Source organism: Mixophyes fleayi, chromosome 1, assembly GCF_038048845.1.
Source record: "Mixophyes fleayi isolate aMixFle1 chromosome 1, aMixFle1.hap1, whole genome shotgun sequence".
Taxonomy (NCBI): domain Eukaryota; kingdom Metazoa; phylum Chordata; class Amphibia; order Anura; family Limnodynastidae; genus Mixophyes; species Mixophyes fleayi.
In genome coordinates, this window is record NC_134402.1 from 397,581,530 (window position 1) to 397,598,859 (window position 17,330).

The following is a 17,330-nucleotide window of genomic DNA, read 5'->3' on the forward strand; positions in this document are numbered from 1 at the left end:
CTCAGGAACTTCAACAAACAAGTTTGGGTCCTGTCTTTCAAGATGGAGTCATTGCAGTCAGTGATCACTGGCATGTAAAAAGTAGAGTTTCTCTGTCATCATTTGGGGATCATCAGGAACATCGGGGTATAGAGTAGGGAAAGGGCGAACTGGCACTTTAAACTTCTGTTTAACTAAGCCTCTTAGACATAAAATATGCGTATCTACATGTTTCCATATAGAAAGGGTGTTTGTGTCTACTCTGTTTTGAAGTACAAAAGGAGCATTACCAATTTCAAACTTTAACCATTGGCCTAGTTACCGCTCCAAGAGTCTTTACAAGAATTATGACCATTATGGCAAGTCTTCTGCGTCCTCAGGATATAATCAGTCATACCTTATTTGGAAGACCTGTTATTAAAGGTGTTGTCAGAGTCTGCTCTGCTTTGTCACATTCAGCTAACAGTTTACATTTTGGAGAGACGTGGCTGGATACTCAATTTCCCCAAGTCTTCATTGATTCCAGCTCAATAAATGAGGTTTCTCGGCCTCAACTTCGACACAGAGTGTCAGAAGGTGTTCCTCCCAGAGGACAAGGTCTTTTCTCTCCTAAACAGGACCAAGGTCTTATTGGCCATATGGGAGGCATCCCTTCTCAGGAAATACCTGGGGACCATGGTGTCTGTGTTCGAGATGGTGCCTTTCGAACAATTTCATTCCAGGCCATTTCAGAGAGATCTCTAAAGTCCATTTTTCACCTGGACAGGCAGTTCATCACTTCGTCCACGTCACATGCCAGTCGCTCATGAGGTGGTTGAGAAGAACAGATCTCTCAAAGGATCAGTTGGGAGTGAGCCATAGTCATTACGGATGCCAGTCTGCCCAGGTCAGGAGGGGTCATAGGTCCTCTCCAGTTCCAGGGACTTTGGTATCTTAAAAAGTCCTTAATACCCATCAATGTCATGGAACTAAGAGCAATTTGCAGGACACTCATAAGGAGTCAGGGCATTCTGGTCGGAAAGCCCAGTCAATCAGTGCAACTGCAGGAGACAGCACAGTTCATATCCTGGGCAGAACACCATGTTCCAGTAATATCAGCTGTCTTTATCCCATGGGTGGAGAACTGGGAGGCAGATTACCTAAGCAGTACCAATGTCCATCCGTGAGAATGGTCCCTATATGAGGAAGTGCTTACTCAGTTGGTCTTGCGCTATGGTCAGCAAGCAATAGATCTCATAGTGTCCTGTCTGAATTTCAAGGTTCCTCAGGTCTGCGCAAGATCCAGTGCGAGGTACACGAATGCCATGAAAATACATGAAGGTTTCGCCTGGTGTATATGTTACTGCCGATCCCAATGTTTCCACAGGTATTAAATTATTGACGTGTATGGAAAGCTTATGATCGGTGGTGTGAGAGTCATAGTTTTCACACTTCCCAATTTAGTCTTTCCTGTTGGTTAACCTTCTTACAGAGGGGATGGACAATGCCCTCTGTCTCTCTTTTTTGAAGTTGCAGGTTTAAGCGCTCTCAATTTTCTCTCAACACAAGTTGGCATTATTGAGAGATGTGCAGATATTCCTTCAGGGGGTCCTACATGTTCAGACCCCTTTGTACATAATTTGGATCTTAAATTTGGTGCTCAGGGCTCTTGCCAGAAAGACTTTTGCCTCAGAGTATAATGTTATATTTATGTATGGTTCAAGCTAAGTTACATGAAAGACAATGGAATCAAACTGGTTTGGTTAAAGCGAAAGGGGACTCTTTTCAGATGTATGAAAAACTGTATATAAAGTAATTTACCAGACATAACTGTGCAACATACACTGCCTTAAAGCGGTTATTGTGTGCAACATTAAGAGCTATTTCTGAGCAAATATACATCACTATTCCTAAAGATCTTGCTCTATTCATGTAAGATAACTATACATACTGTATTCTTGTGACCTGCAAAATAACAGCTAAAACGAATCCATTCCCCAGCTGTCCTGTGTTGAACCCAACATGCTGAGTTGATGCTCTGTCTGCTATGCAGCAGTCTTGATAAAAAGTAAGAGGTCAGGAAGATCCAGCCAGAGGTATCAATAACTGGGTGTTGCAGCAGTTATATATATCACCAGGTTGGTGGGCAATTTACACTTACAATCACTGAGTGTCTGGTGGCCAAGTAGAACCAGTAGGGGTTCTCAGTAATCTCAAGTTACTGGCAGCAAAAGGAACCCCAAGACATATCTTTTAAATACCTCCTCTGACAGGGTGGCAAAGTAAGTCCAGCCTCAAATTGTTCATAACCAAACATATGACGTCCTTTTAATGCAATGTTCCCATTTTCAAAGCTCTATCTCATTTAAAAGCATTGATTTGCAGTTACAGAGAAAGAGGATATACAACACATTTAATCTGTGTTCTAGTCTGAATAGGTTAAGATGTTCGGCACTAGTACATAGATGTTATGTGTCTCTTTGAGCTATTACCAAATTAACAGGATTTCTCTCTTTATGTACTATGTGATTGCTTTGTATATAATCTTTTTTTGAAATGAAAACGGAATATAAATTTTAAGCATATTTTTAAAGCATTGTTAGGCAACCTATGACTCTGTATCTGTTGTGGAACTATAAATTCCAGCACACCCTGCTAGCCTGGGGCTGAGACAAGACTTGGAGAACCACAGATTGCCTATTCCTGTTTTAATTATTTTGTAATAGATAAATGGAGTGAACCATTCATTCACACAATCATTCATTACGGTGTACATTTTAGGACACACCTTATCAATGCCAGAAAGAGATAAAGGCAATAAAGTTCACATTTGTTGATACACTGTGCTGGAACAATACTTACAGCTTCTCAGTTTCATTCCTGTCTACCGCCATTAAAATTTAACTGCTCACAAAATACCCAGTACAACCCCTGCACCTGGCCCCATCACGACTAATCCACCAGCTCACAGTAGACAGCTTTCCTTTCTCTCATTACAAAATAACAAATACAAAGTAAAAAAAGAAGTATACAAAACAGAATTACATAATAAAATTTGTAATATCTTTCTCAAATACTACTGCTTGTGTATTACAAGGAATAATACAAACCTTATTATGCAATATAAGGTTGTACCTTTGTTTCATATGGCCACAGAACCTAGTTGAGACGTCTAATATGCACATATGCACAATGGGGGGTGCATTATCCCTTACATGCCAACTTTCAAAACTTCTCACCCGGGAGAGAAGTCATTTGACAGGGAGTAGGAGGGGGCATGGTGACGGGGGCATGGTGACGTAGTCACGTCACCATAGCCCTACCCCCACAATGCCAAAATGCACGGCTTAATGATGCAATTATCCCCGCCCCTGCTATTCAATGCTGTGAATTTCGGCGAATCCGGGTGGTTTGCCTACACTTCCTCCCTGAAATTTGGGAGACTCCCGGGAATTTCAGGACAGTAGGCAAGTATGCATTATCCCATATCTTTGGCCTGAATCATTCTCTTTTTTGTCTGAAAAGTAAGCAAATCTTCGGCTAACATGTTATAATTAGTGAAAATAAAAACACTTATGCCTTAATTAAATTCAGTTGGATGTATGCATTTCATTTCACATATGGTTGTATTTTGTACTAAGGTCTTCCTATATCAGTTTGACCGGAGCCTGACATCAGTACTCTCTGCTCCTGGAAGTCCCTGCTCCTTACACAATGTGACTCTTATTCTATGGATTCCAATAGCCTTGTTCCTCTCCCAGCATCATGCCCCGGACCCTATCACATTAAGCCCTGCTCTCACTAACAAAATAAGATATCCCACAAGATCAGCACCTTCATCTCCTGAAATACTGTGGTGATAATTCAGATGATCTGTTTGGCTAATGTTTGTATTATACACACCCACGTCACAACTGGGGATATCAGGAAGAACATGAGATGAAGACCAAAGGTAGAAAATAGAAATAGTGAAACACAGCTTAAAGATCCTCACTTTACATGCATCCCAGTCAAAGTGCAATTAGAAAACATATTGGTACCTCTTCTAGCCATTCTCTCGTAGAAAAGAGTTTTGTAACTCCGACAACCATTTCTCCAAGTGTGTGTGATCCCAGATCGAACCTAGAACATAACCATAATATGATTATGTGAGCAGGACTATTGGAAGCTTAGGTCTACATGACAAAATTGTATGAAAAAATTAGTGGCATACTTTTGAACAAGATGATCCCAATTATTCTTTAGGAATTCCCAGGCCAAAATATGACCAACTTGGTTCCTGGTCACAAAGATGACAATATGTGCAAGTTCTTGAGTTTTTACAAGTCCTCCTTTCAAACTCTCTTCCATTAGCCTAAAATAAAAAGATATTTAAAAATGATATATATATATATAATAATAATATAATATAATATATATATAAAGTAATAAAGTATCACTATACCTAAGACACAGCTACTTACAAAACACTTTAGGGTATATTTACTTAACTGAGGGTTTGAAAAAGTGGAGATGATGCTTATAACAATGAATCACATTCTAGCTGTCATTTTGTAGAATGTACTAAACAAATGAAAACTAGAATCTGAATGGTTGCTATAGGCAACATCTCCATTTCATCAAACCGGCAGTGTAGTAAATATACCCCTGAAGGGTAGATTTTTACTAAAGCCTCTAAAAGGAAAAGTGGAGGTGTTGCCAATAGCAACCAATCAGATTTTAGCTATCATTTTGTAGAGTGTACTAGATAAATGATAGCTAGAATCTGATTGGTTTCTATGGGCAACACCTCCACATTTCCTGTTTAGAAGCTTTAGTAAATATACCCCTTAGAAATAGATAAATGCAAAATTGACAGTGCAAGTTATTGTTTTAATTTATTGGGCATTTCAAACAGAAATAGGGTTAAAGACAGGAAATCTACCGTGCATAATAAAATATATTTCCGTAAATGCATCTTAATTATTTACTTCTAAAAATCTGTGTATATATATGTGTGTGGGGTTTGTATTTTCTTCCTGTGTTTGCACGTTTTACCTCTGGTTTCCTCCCACAGTCCAAACACATAATGGTAGCAGTGTGGTCGAGATATTAAACTGTAAACTCCAATGGGACAGGGACTGATGTGAACGATCATATATTAGCTGTAAAGCGTTTGGTAATATGATAGCGGTATAAATAAATGTAAATAAACAATTGTATGGCGGACTTCCTATAATTATTTTTGCATATTATTTAAAAATGAAAGAGAGCACAATACTATTTATTGTTTAAATTAATAATCTATTAATTAACTTTAATATTGTGAACTCTGGTCATTTGTTTTGATTGACTATGTTATATTTAATAATGTTGGCACAATGACTAATTAATTAAGTGTAAAGTGCATTTAAATTTTTGTTGACTCTACATTAGTTGTGATACTTTTTAGGTGTTGATTTTATGTTGTTAATAAATGTTTGTAATGAATTACTGTCTAGATCAGTATCTTGCCTCTTCTTTTAATCAAAACAGTCTAAAACAATCCCTCCGTCATCAGCCAATAGAAATGTTCTATTATAGTACATAAGCGGCAATACAGATTCACCAAGATTCCTGGCAATTACAGGCTGCTGGATTGCTTTCCTCAATCTAAGTCAGTTATTGTCCATTTATAAGAACTACAAACATTTTAAAACAAATTGAATTCCATTAACCTTTCAGTATTTTTAGTTTATTTATCCGTTAACTAATTGTGATTTCACTCTGCCTGTGTAAACCCCAAACACTGTACTGACAGCTAGAAAGAGCGGCTATGTGAGATTTGAAATAATGACAAGTGACATCTTGGGAAGGAATCAAAGCCACACCTAGACTGTTCAATGTCATCCGCTTTACTAGACATAGCACCTCCCTTTTCTCAGTCATCCATTGGGGGAGACGAATTAGTAAGGCGTGCGTGCACTTTTAAACTTCCTAACAGTTATCCGTAGATCCTCCCCCTCTATACCAGGCTCATATTTAGTTTTAGTGCCTGGCAGTGCAAGGAACATATTTTCTATAGAGGCTGCATTTGGCAGAGTTTCCTTTTAAATTCCATAATTTCTATTTTTGTATTTTATAGACTGAGCCACATCGATGTGGCTCTCAGCTTTTTGCAGCTGTGGTATGAGACATTCCATTTAGGAACAGACCTCCCGGACTCCTGGGAGAGTAGGCAGTTCTCTCAAACGGGTGCTTACATGTTGCAAAGTGGGCGGGGATGAGCAGTGATATCAGAAATTACATGTACAAGGTCAAATACACCTCATGGAACATTGAGCAGGTGGGGGGATGTGATGATGCATTAGTATCAAGATATGCATTGCGCTGTCTAACTGATGACACAAACAGTATTATGAAGTCATGCTCAACTTTTGTTTTCCTACTTTGCCTCCACATCTTCCAGAAGCGAGGTAGGAAAAGAAGGCAATTATATTTAATAGCCTTAAAAATGACCTACTTTGCTGATGTGTCTTGAGTGATGGGCAGTGGCAGCACATAGCACGGCCAGCTGTGCACTGCCAGAGTAGGTGTCTGAGGTACCAGTAGGGTTACCTCCACTGTTGCCCCTCCTGCTCCTAGGCAACGGTCGGGCCGAGCCCCCGGAAGTGACGTCCCGGTCGTCATAGCGACGGCCGGGACGGAGGTAAGGGAGTCGCGGCGGCTGGGCACCGCCGCGGCTCGTAACAGGGAGGCCCTGTGACAAAAGGTGTTTAATCTGTAAATATCTCCAGATCTCTGCATTAGGCAAATCCCATTTGGATTGGATCTCTGTAAATGGGAGAACCCCCGTAGCACCCACCAACTGGCCGACACGATGGATCCCTGCTTGAGACCACTGTTTGAAAGCTAACGGGGTAATCCCCGGAGGGAACATTGGGTTATTAAATAATGGGGTTAATGGGGAAATTGGAGAGGAGATACATGAGAGGGTTCTAAGCCTAGACCATTTCACTAACGTAGGACCTAAAGTAGGATGCGCGATCTTAGGAATGCTGGATAACCAGAGCAATGTGTCAGCAGGGGATTTCAAAGAGAATGACTCAATTTCCACCCATTGTTTCGACCCAACCCGACCAGACATCTCCATTATTCTAACCAATATTGCTGCATCATAGTAAGAGGAAAAGTGCGGAAGTTGCAGGCCTCCCAAGTGTCTACGTCTAAATAGTATTTCATGCTTAAATCTAGGGCGTCTCCCACACCATACAAAATCGCGTACCGTTCGTTGGATGCCCTGAAACCATGAGTCTGGCACGTGAATTGGTAAGGTCTGAATGAGATATAGGAGACGGGGAAGGACATTAATTTTGATTATATTGACCCGACCTATCCAAGTAAAGTTCTTACTCTGCCATTCCCTCAAGTCTGCTCGAATCCTGCTCAAAAGTGGTCTGAAATTGAGGTCATAAAGACATGTGAGGTCACTAGGAATTATCACCCCCAGGTATTTTAATTGGGAAGGGTGCCAAATGAAAGGAAAGGCCAGTTTCAGCCCCTCTACCACTGAAGCTGGAGTCTTAATGTTCAAAGCCACAGATTTACTATAGTTAATTTTATAATTAGATAACACGCCAAACTTTTGAAACTCACTGACCAAATTGGGTAAAGAAACAACTGGATTGGAGATAATGGCTAAAAGGTCGTCTGCGAATAACGCAAGTTTATGTTCTTTCTCTCCAACTTGTAGACCCGAGATATTTGGGTTGGCCCTGATAGCTTTAGCCAATGCCTCCATACACAACACAAAGATAAGCGGTGAGAGCGGACAGCCCTGTCTAGTGCCGTTGTTCATCACGACTGGCTCCGACAGGTCTCAGTTTATTTTGATCCTAGCCGTAGGTTGTCGGTAAAGTGCTAGAATTCTGTGAAGACCAACCGGGCCTAGACCCAGATGCTCAAGGATCCCTCTCATAAAAGGCCAACTTACACGATCAAAAGCCTTCTCTGCATCAGTGGACAAAAGAATTGACAGTGTTACTGAACGGGAAGCCAGATGAATCAGATCTATCACCTTGGTGGTGCTGTCCCGAGCCTCTCGACCTGGGACAAAACCCACTTGATCTGAGTGAACAATTTCTGGAAGTAGCATTTTTAATCTATTTGCAATAAGTTTTGCATACAGCTTAACATCCACATTAAGCAAGGAGATAGGCCTATAGCTCGCTCATTGAGAGGGGTCCTTCCCCTCTTTAGGGATCACAGTTATGTGCGCTTCCAGACTTTGGAAGGAGAAAAAAGCATCCCTGGAAATCGCATTGAAGGCCGACACCATCAAGGGTATCAGCTGGTCTTTAAAAGTCTTGTAGTAAGCAATAGTAAAGCCATCAGGGCCCGGACTCTTACCCCCAGGTGTAGATTTAATTGCCTCCCTGAGCTCCCCCTCGGTGAAGGGTTGTTCTAGCATGTCCCTGTCTAGTCTTGAAAGAGTAGGAAAACCCACCTCCTTCAGATATGTCGAGATCCAATCTGAATGCGCAGAGCCGTCCGCACAGCCAACCTGGGCTTCAAGGTTATACAATTTGGTATAGTAAGTGTGGAAAGCACTGGCTATGTCTGAGGTCATCTTACAATCTCGGTCCTTACCATCATTAATCGAGGCAATAAACGCCTTAGCTCGTTGCTTGCGCAATGCCCTTGCTAACATAGAACCCGGCCTATTACCCCACCGGAAGAAACGATGTCGGCACCTACTAAAGTCTAATTTAACTTTATCATTTAACAGCTTGTTAAGTGCCGACCTAGTCTCAGTCAGCTTATTTAACAGGTCGTTGGTTGCATAGGATTTATGTGTCGTCTCTAAGTCTCTAATCTGCTGTAATAATTGATCCCTCCGAGCTGTACGTTCTCTCTTAACACGGGAGCCCAATTCGATGAGTTTCCCCCTCATGACACACTTATGGGCCTCCCAGATAGTAATTCTGGACACATCAGGAGTATCATTATCTGTGATATAGTCATCTAATGCTGCGGCCAATTGATCTTTGTAAGTTATATATTGCAGGAGAGACTCATTGAGACGCCAGGTGCATTTTTTGGTCATGATTGGGTGAGTTTTATAGTGATTGATATGGGAGCGTGATCTGACCAGGTTATTTGCCCAATAGATGATGCTAAGAGGTAAGGAAGGGCCCTATGTGAAAGAAACAGATAGTCAATTCGTGAGTAGACATTATGTGGATGGGAGAAGAAAGAGTAATCTCTTTCTCCAGGGTGTTGAAGGCGCCATGTGTCGACCAGTTGGTGTTCATGAAGTGCTCGTCTAACCTTGCAGTGTTGAGCTCTACGCAGTGTCGACCGACCATTAGAGGTGTCAAGTTCTGGTTGCAGGGTCCAATTGAGATCACCTCCTACAATCAGAATTCCCTCTGCTAGCTCTGCAACTTTTTCAAAAACCTGAGATATAAACAGTGGTTGACCCTGATTAGGCAAATATATATTGACAAAGGTATACACTACATCGAACAGGCTACATTTGATCAGGAGTGCTCTTCCTTCAACAAGGCAAAAAAAATTTATGTTCGTGAAAGGGAGTCTCTTAGAGAACAAAGTAGCAACCCCCAAAGTCTTTCCCCCACTATTATTACTGAAATACGAGTTAGTATAGAAGCCATCTGAGAGCCAAGGGGCCGTTCCTTGCTTAAAATGTGTCTCTTGGACGAAAACTACATCTGCTCCCATACTTCTCACAATCATTTCTTACTTGGCTGAAATACTCATTAAGACAGAGCTGCCATCCGTGCTTCTGTCCTATGTGCAGGTGACTGCACAGACTCTGGACTCTCACAGATGGAATCTGAACAACAAGTCCAAATTGATTCTATGACATCAGATGATATTTGATGGTGTTCTTATCACCAAACAAGATTCAGGCTTTATGGAAATTGGTATGGTCTCTGTTAACTGTCAAACAGACCAGTACACTTCTGTATGAAAGTTCTGGGCAAGATGGTATTGACTTTGAGGCAGTCTAGTTAACTCAGTTTCATGCAAGGTGCAGCTATTCTGTTCCAAGGCAAGAGATCCAAGGACTGTCTTGGTAAGTTCCATGTCAGTTCCCTGGCGGTTTCTTTTGGTTTACCTGTTCCCTCTAGTACCAATGCATACAAGAGTCGCGAAGGAAGTGAAGAGAGAGGGCATTAGAGAGGGTGAAGAGATAGTAGCTCCTAGATTGGTCTCGAAGTGTCTGGTAGACCGAGGTTCTCTCCATGGCAGTGTATCTGTCATAGTGTCTTCCGCTCACACAAGGTCCATTTCTACACCAAGGTTTAGAGTGGCTGAGTTTAATGTCATAGTTGCTGAAGCCATGATCATTAAAGCAAGGGGTTTTTCTGATCATGTGCAAAAAACTGTACTTCGAGAGGAAAATGGTTTTGATCAGAATTAATCACAGAGTGTGGAAAACATATATTTCCTGTTGCAAGACGAAAGGGTTTCCTACCTCTTCTTTTTATTTTTGAGGTAACTTATGGTCTTACTAGAGGAGTTGGACACCGGCTTGCACATTAGCTCTCTTAAGGATAAGGTGTCAATACTCTCAGTCTTCTTTCAGAAGTACTTCACCTACAACCTCCTTATGTCCCTCCAATGGCCCCGTGGGATCGAAATGTCCTCTTGAATGCTCTACAGCATTCACCTTTTGAACCATTGGTATTTAGATTTGAAATTTCTAACTTGGAAGACTGTCTGTCTTTTGGCCCTTTCAACTGCGATAAGTTTCAGAGCTGGCAGTTTTGTCTTGCAAGTCTCCTCTTCTATTCTCCCATGAGGAGAGGGTTCTCTTTCCTCTCTGGATGTGGTCAGAGCCTTGCGGACTTAATTTTACAAAACTCAGGATGTGATCAGGACTGAGGACATTTTGGTCCACTATGAAGCGCATAAGAGGGGCTGGCCAGCTTCTAAGGTTACCATAGCTAGATAGATTATGGCTGTAATCTGTCAGACTTATTATGGAGCATAGCAGTCTGTTCAGGAGACTCTTTGGGCTCACTCCACCAGGTCAGAGTGTGTTTCTTGGGAGGCACTATGGATCCTCAGCAGAGCAGAGCAGCTGTGTTCGTCGGCCTATCTGGTCCTCTGTTCCCACACTTAGCAGATTTTATAAATTTAACGTGTTTGCATCCAGGTATGCCAGTTTTGGAAGAAAGGTGCTTTGCGCTGTTTCTTCTAAGCATTTCCACCTGTGATGGCAGCTTTTGGACAGCCCCAAGGTATCCAGTGTCCCCCAATTGTTGGCTGAGAAAATAGTGGTTTATACTTAAATTATTTTTTCTTGGTTCCCCGGAACACCGGATGCCCACCCTTTATACTTGGGTTCTCCTTTTATGTGACATGTTTATTATTTGCTTTTGTTCAGGAGGATGTTGTACTTTTCCTACTCTGTTTGTTTCTCTCTCTCTCTCCTATTCTTTGGGGCTTGGTTAAACATAAACAGAGGGCCTTACAATAGCAAGGTATAGAGATTAAGGCACTACTGTCAACTGTTAAGAAGTTTAAAGTGCCCGGATCTACAATATAACCTAAGGGCTCCCCAATAGACTAAGAGAAAAAGGTTTAATATAAGTATAAAAAATCTACCATAAGCAAATCATTGTCATATACAGCAATCAGGGTTTATGGTGAAAAGGTACAGAAAACCTTAAAATGTAAGTTACCATCATATCTATTAAAATGAAATACAATTAAATATAACTGAAATTGTTTCATTATAAAACAACAAATTTTCATTTACATTGCTGGACCGTATTCCATTTTTATTTCCTTCTGAAAACACTGCTTAAACTAACATAGAAACACATCAAGGATTTGCAATTACTTATCAACGGAGCTACAATCTACAAATCAGATAAACAAATTAACTTTTATTGTAACTTTTGTAGATAGGCGAATTCCTATCATCTGACTGGACAACTTTTGTGGAGTGGTAAAGGATCCAAGGCCGGTAAAACTTGTTTGCTCACTTGCAGATAATACCAGAGGGACGCCTTCAAGTACCTTATTCCATCGTTACTCTCATCGGCGATAAGCCCGTATATAATTGATTAGACAGTTTGGGTTTACAATTCAGAAATACTCCTACTCTTTCATTTGGTACTGTAGGTTGCTCATATGTTTTATTGACAGTTCTTTATGACCAGCTGTGATTTTATGTACGATTTATGCAGATGATCTATGCTACCTTGATACGCTGTATGTGTAAAATTTATATTCATTGGTTTTAATATATATGTCCTTTCTAAATGTATAAATAAACTAAACTTTGGGATTATATTTTACCTTGGTCTTTAATTTTATCTGCTTAGAATGGCAAAGTTTTCTTTGACTACTCTCCTATAACTGGGGGCACCACGGCGGTGCGCAGCTGACACTAACAGTAAATGAGTGTGTGGGTAGTAGCGCCCGCAGAAGTGATCAGTAATGGCATGTATACATTCTAATAAAGAAATACATTGTATTATCATTCAGAAATATACTGTATTGATATATGAAGTAATACATTTTTCACAAATGTTTCTTTTTTTTGGGGGGGGGGGGGGGTGGGGCTTTATCTCCTAGCTTCTTTCTTTCTTTCATAGATTTATTTAGATAATTATATGATTTTGCTGGTTGTAATTATATAATTTTAGTTGTTTTGTACTTCTGTAATTTTGCTGTTTGTCATACCCCAATGTACTGCGCTGCGAACCCTTTGTGACACCTTGTAAATAAAATGTTATTATATTAATAGCACCTTTTTAGGGTGTTTGGGAGGTTACACTAAGTTTGGTCTTGAAACCTATATAATTTGCAATTTTATTGTATATGCAAATAAATCATTACCATTGCAGCTTGTCTTTATTCTGAGTAATAGTCAAAGCATATTCAATTAGATGCATTTCACCAGTCGGCGCTGTTTTATATTTTTCAAACAAATAGTCCCATCCTTCAGCTGTTTGTGCTCCCACAGAGTAGACAGCCATGACAACATCCCGTGGCAAACTAAGAAAAACATAACAAAGATGACTGATAGGTTGAAGGGAAAAAATAAAACACAGAAACACAGGCATCTATAGAATGGAAATATACATCTATGTGTTATGGCTAAAGGCTACTTAGATAAACTTTTAGAACAAGTCAGGATAGAGTTCTTCACCTTTAGCAGCTTCCTTTCCCGTAGAACTGATTATGTTCGGAGGTACTCGGATGCCCCCAGGACATCAATCTAGAGTAGTAAAAGTTTATCAAAGGTAATCGTAGCGCAGGGTAAAGGACAACTGGATATAGGAGGCAGATACCAGGGACAGTCCAAAGTCATGGGTCAGAAGCAAAGAGGGTAACCGAGGGACAGGCCAGAGGTCAGGGCAGGTTGCAAAAACTGGTAATCCAAAAGACAGGCAGAAGTCAGGAGCAATTAGCGTTCAAGCAGGGTTCAGAGACAAACCAAATATCACAACAGGAATCAGGTCAATAATGCAGAGTATTCACAGGAACAAAAGCTGGTAAGCAAATTGTTCAGCACACAGGACGCTATAAGCGTCAGGGAGGCTAAGCTTTATGCCTTATATACTCAAACTAACCGATTCCAGACTGGAGTCCAAGGTGTAATAGCCCGAGGAACCTGCTTAATTAATGGGGACCTGATGCCCACACGCCCAGCTGTGCACACCTGCCAGGACGCAGCGCAGAATGAATGAATGACCGTTCCGACCGCTGCCTAGGTGACGGCCGGGAGAAAGGTACCGAAAGTGACGTCCCGGCTGTTGTCATGACGGCCGGGATGCGGACCACCAGACAGGACAGAGGTGCTGCGGATTCTAACACTGTGATGTTGTAATATGGTTATTGGGAGAGTAGAATAGAGTGGCAACAGAATGCAGTAGAAATAGAAATAATGTGTGTTCTATTGTAGCTGCTCATCATTTTTTTTACCATTAGTATATATAATACACTTAATATTACAGGTATTTGCAATGTCTTTGGACCACATAGTGCCTATTTGCCACCATCTGTATACAATTACCAGGGATTGTTTCTTACTGAAGCACAGAAAGAAGGGTACATGGGTAATCACACACCTGACACCTTAAGATGAGAGGGGATCTCTGGTACAACATACATGCTATCCATGCTGGTTTCAGTCTACACTGATGGGTTTATACTGGTAGAAAGAGGGATTAAGTAATACTACTGCAATCTAATATGGTTGTACATTTTTTAGGTGATTATTTACTTTGTGAGGAAATAATCATAAGGCCAGGACATCTCTATGTACAGTCATTGTGATACAGAAGGGTCAGTACTTATCGACATCAGCACTATATAGCCACTACTATATCTCATTTTCTGTTCCTGTGCAGGGCAGACATGTCCTGTGAGCTTCCCATGAAGCCCAGCTTGTTTTACCGTCTGGGCCCCGTATTGTACTATTGGAGATGCCTAATTCTGTCTCCTTCTGCCTAATCTATGGCACATTATCTTCCAACTCTTCTCACTCTCGGCTGCCGCTCACTACAGACCCCTGGTTGCCTGCTGCTGCTCACTTCAGACCATGGCTTGGGCATACTTCCCGGGGCAGGCCTACGTTCCTCCAATCCTTCAGTTTCCTGCTCCTGCTACCTGCTGTCCGAGGTCCCGCTGCCGCCTCCTGTCCCGGTTCCGTCCCATGCTGCCACTCCTGGATACGGATCGGGCCTGACACTCCGATGTCCTCCTGCCTTCATTTCATCTACTTCCACTCCATTGATGCTGCCTCTGCTCTTCGGCGACCTAGGCCTACCTTCCTCCTCTCCTCCTTCACTCCACTCCCCATCCTGGATTCTCTCCCTGCTGCCCACCATCTGATGCTACTGATTGTCTACCTGATACCTCCGTGATTCCCCCGCCATATATTCTCCTCCTTTCTCCATCCTGGCTGCCATCACTGGACGCCTCATTTGCCCCACATCCCCACAGTGTTCATCTGGACCCTGCTCTCCATTCCGTCCCTCCTCCCACCACCCATAACTACAACTACTGTCTGACCCACTACTGCCTCTGGCCACCTACAGGCCCTCACCAGTGATATGCTACCCCACTCGTTGTACTTGCCTTTACCTCCGCTACCCTTAAATACCTCTAGACCTTACACTCTCCCTGTTACCCCGGTCTCACTTGAACTAATACCTTTGGACCCTCTACCTACCATTAGACCCTCTCTCCCTGTCACCCTGGTCTCACCTGAACTCTATTCTCTGGACTCACCTGAACTCTATTCTCTGGACTTACCAGTACTCCTGGACCCATCTGAACTCGTTCTTTGACTCACCTGGACTCTTCCCTGAACTCACTGGAACCCCCTTCCCTGGACCCACCTGGCTTCACATGGACTCACCTGTGCTTCTGCTCACCAGCCTCTACCACCACCTGAGTGCATCTGAACTACAACCGCCTGAGCGCACCTGCTCCTGTGGACGCTCTCGACTCATCAGTACTTGTAATCATTCACCAGTTGTTTTTCGTGCACCCTGTCCTCTCTGCCTGGTTTTGTCTCTCTATAGCATTACCAAACTGTTTTTGCATTTTACTTTATCTTTATTTAGTTTTATTATTTAGCTGTACTGTTTACCTATTGTTACTCCTCACCTCTCCAGATCCATCCGTAATAAACTGCATGTTATACATGACTACTTCATCTCCGACTCTCTTAATCTTCTTGCTATCATCAAAACCTGGCTCTCTTCCACTGACGCTACTTTCCCTGCCACTCTCTCCCATGGGGAGAGAACGGCACCCACTCCACCAGACCGGATGAATATCCAGGAGGTGGAGTGGGCCTCCTGCTTTTCCCCAACTGAACATTTAGGGTCATTCTCACTGTGCCTTCCCTCTCCTCCTTCGAAGTCCACTCTATCCACCTCTTCTCCCCCATCCACCTCTGTCTCCAGTATCACCTTTATGCTGACGACATTCAACGCTACATCTCTTCCCCTGATCTTACCCCCCCTTCCTCTATCGTGTATCTGACTGCATCTCTGCCATCTCCTATTGGATGTCCTCACGCTTCCTCAAAACCAACAGTGCTAAAGCTTGAACTCATTGTCTTCCCTCCTTCTAAATTCTCTTCCCAGCTCGATCTCTCCATCACTGTTAACAACACCACCATCTCTTCTGTCCCCCAACTCTGCTGCCTGGGTGTCACCCTTGACTGCTTCCTTTCTTTTGCCCCCCATATTCAATCCCTTGCCCAATCCTGTCTTTCCAGCTTTGTAACATCCCCCGCATTCGGCCCTTCCTATCTCAAGATGCAACCAAAACCATTATCCATGCACTCATCATTTCCCGTCTTGGATACTGTAACCTTCTCCTCACGGTCCTACTCTGCTCCCACCTCGCACCCTTCCTTCTATACTTACCACGGCTGCGAAAAGCTTCCTCTCATGCCGCTCTTCTACTGTCTCCCCTCTTTGCCTTGCCTTACACTGGCTCCCCTTCCCCTACAGAATTCTTTTCAAACTCCTCACCATCACGATCAAGGCCCTCCCCAACTCAACTGCCCCTATATCTCCAACCTCCTTTCCATTCACACTCCATCCTGCTCCCTGCGCTCGGCCAATGACCGTCCCCTCTCTATCACACAAGATTTCTTCTGAGCTGCCCCTTTCACTGGTACGACCTCCCACATTCCATCCAACTGTCCCCTAATTTGTGCTCCTTCAAACTGGCACTTAAAACTCACCTCATCCTTAAAGCCTACCAACCATCCATCTAATCATCTCTCCATGCTCGTTCCCATCACCTCTCTCTTCCCGGGCATTTTACTCGCTCCTCCTGCACTCGATACCTTCTTCTGACTCCCCTTTGTGTATGCTGTCTGTTTGCCCTCCCTTTAGAATGTAAGCACTTATGAGCAGGGTCCTCTCTCCTCCTATCTCTATATCTATTCTTCTGCTCTAATTTCACTATAATTGCTATGTCTGGAGTCTTGGTATTACTCATTTATTGTTCTGTACGGTTTTACCCTGTATGGTCTACTATTTGGATTGTGTACGGCCCTGCGGAAACCTGGTGGCGCCTTATAAATAATAGATAATAATAATAATAATAATAATGCACAATGTTTACATAGTCTATCAAATTGGTAAACCTGTCTATCTCTACAAAGAGACAAATGTTGCTTTAAAACTGTGTAAAGCATGCTGACGGACCTTAAGGTACTATTGGACTCCTGCCATTTCTTGAAATACTCCCCAGCCTTCTCTACACATGACTGATATTTGCGGATACATGCAAAGTGAAGCAGGTAACTGCGGAGCATCCTCTCAGATACTGTGCCGTCATCTGTCCATGTCTGCACATCAATTAGATTGTGGAAAAGATTTAAAATATACGCCTAG

At 42.3% G+C, this 17,330-nt stretch overlaps 1 protein-coding gene across 1 annotated transcript in view; it reads right to left on the bottom strand.

Annotated features, from left to right (window-relative positions):
* The window catches only part of LOC142098443 (endoplasmic reticulum aminopeptidase 1-like), a 58,916-nt gene that overhangs the window by 3,570 nt on the left and 38,016 nt on the right, over positions 1-17,330 (bottom strand). The window contains exons 15-18 of the mRNA XM_075181292.1: positions 17,142-17,326; positions 12,799-12,957; positions 4,172-4,312; positions 3,999-4,080 (exon numbers count right to left, since the gene is read on the bottom strand). Of these exons, the coding sequence (XP_075037393.1) occupies positions 3,999-4,080; positions 4,172-4,312; positions 12,799-12,957; positions 17,142-17,326 (567 nt within the window). The remainder of the gene's footprint in view (positions 1-3,998; positions 4,081-4,171; positions 4,313-12,798; positions 12,958-17,141; positions 17,327-17,330) is intronic.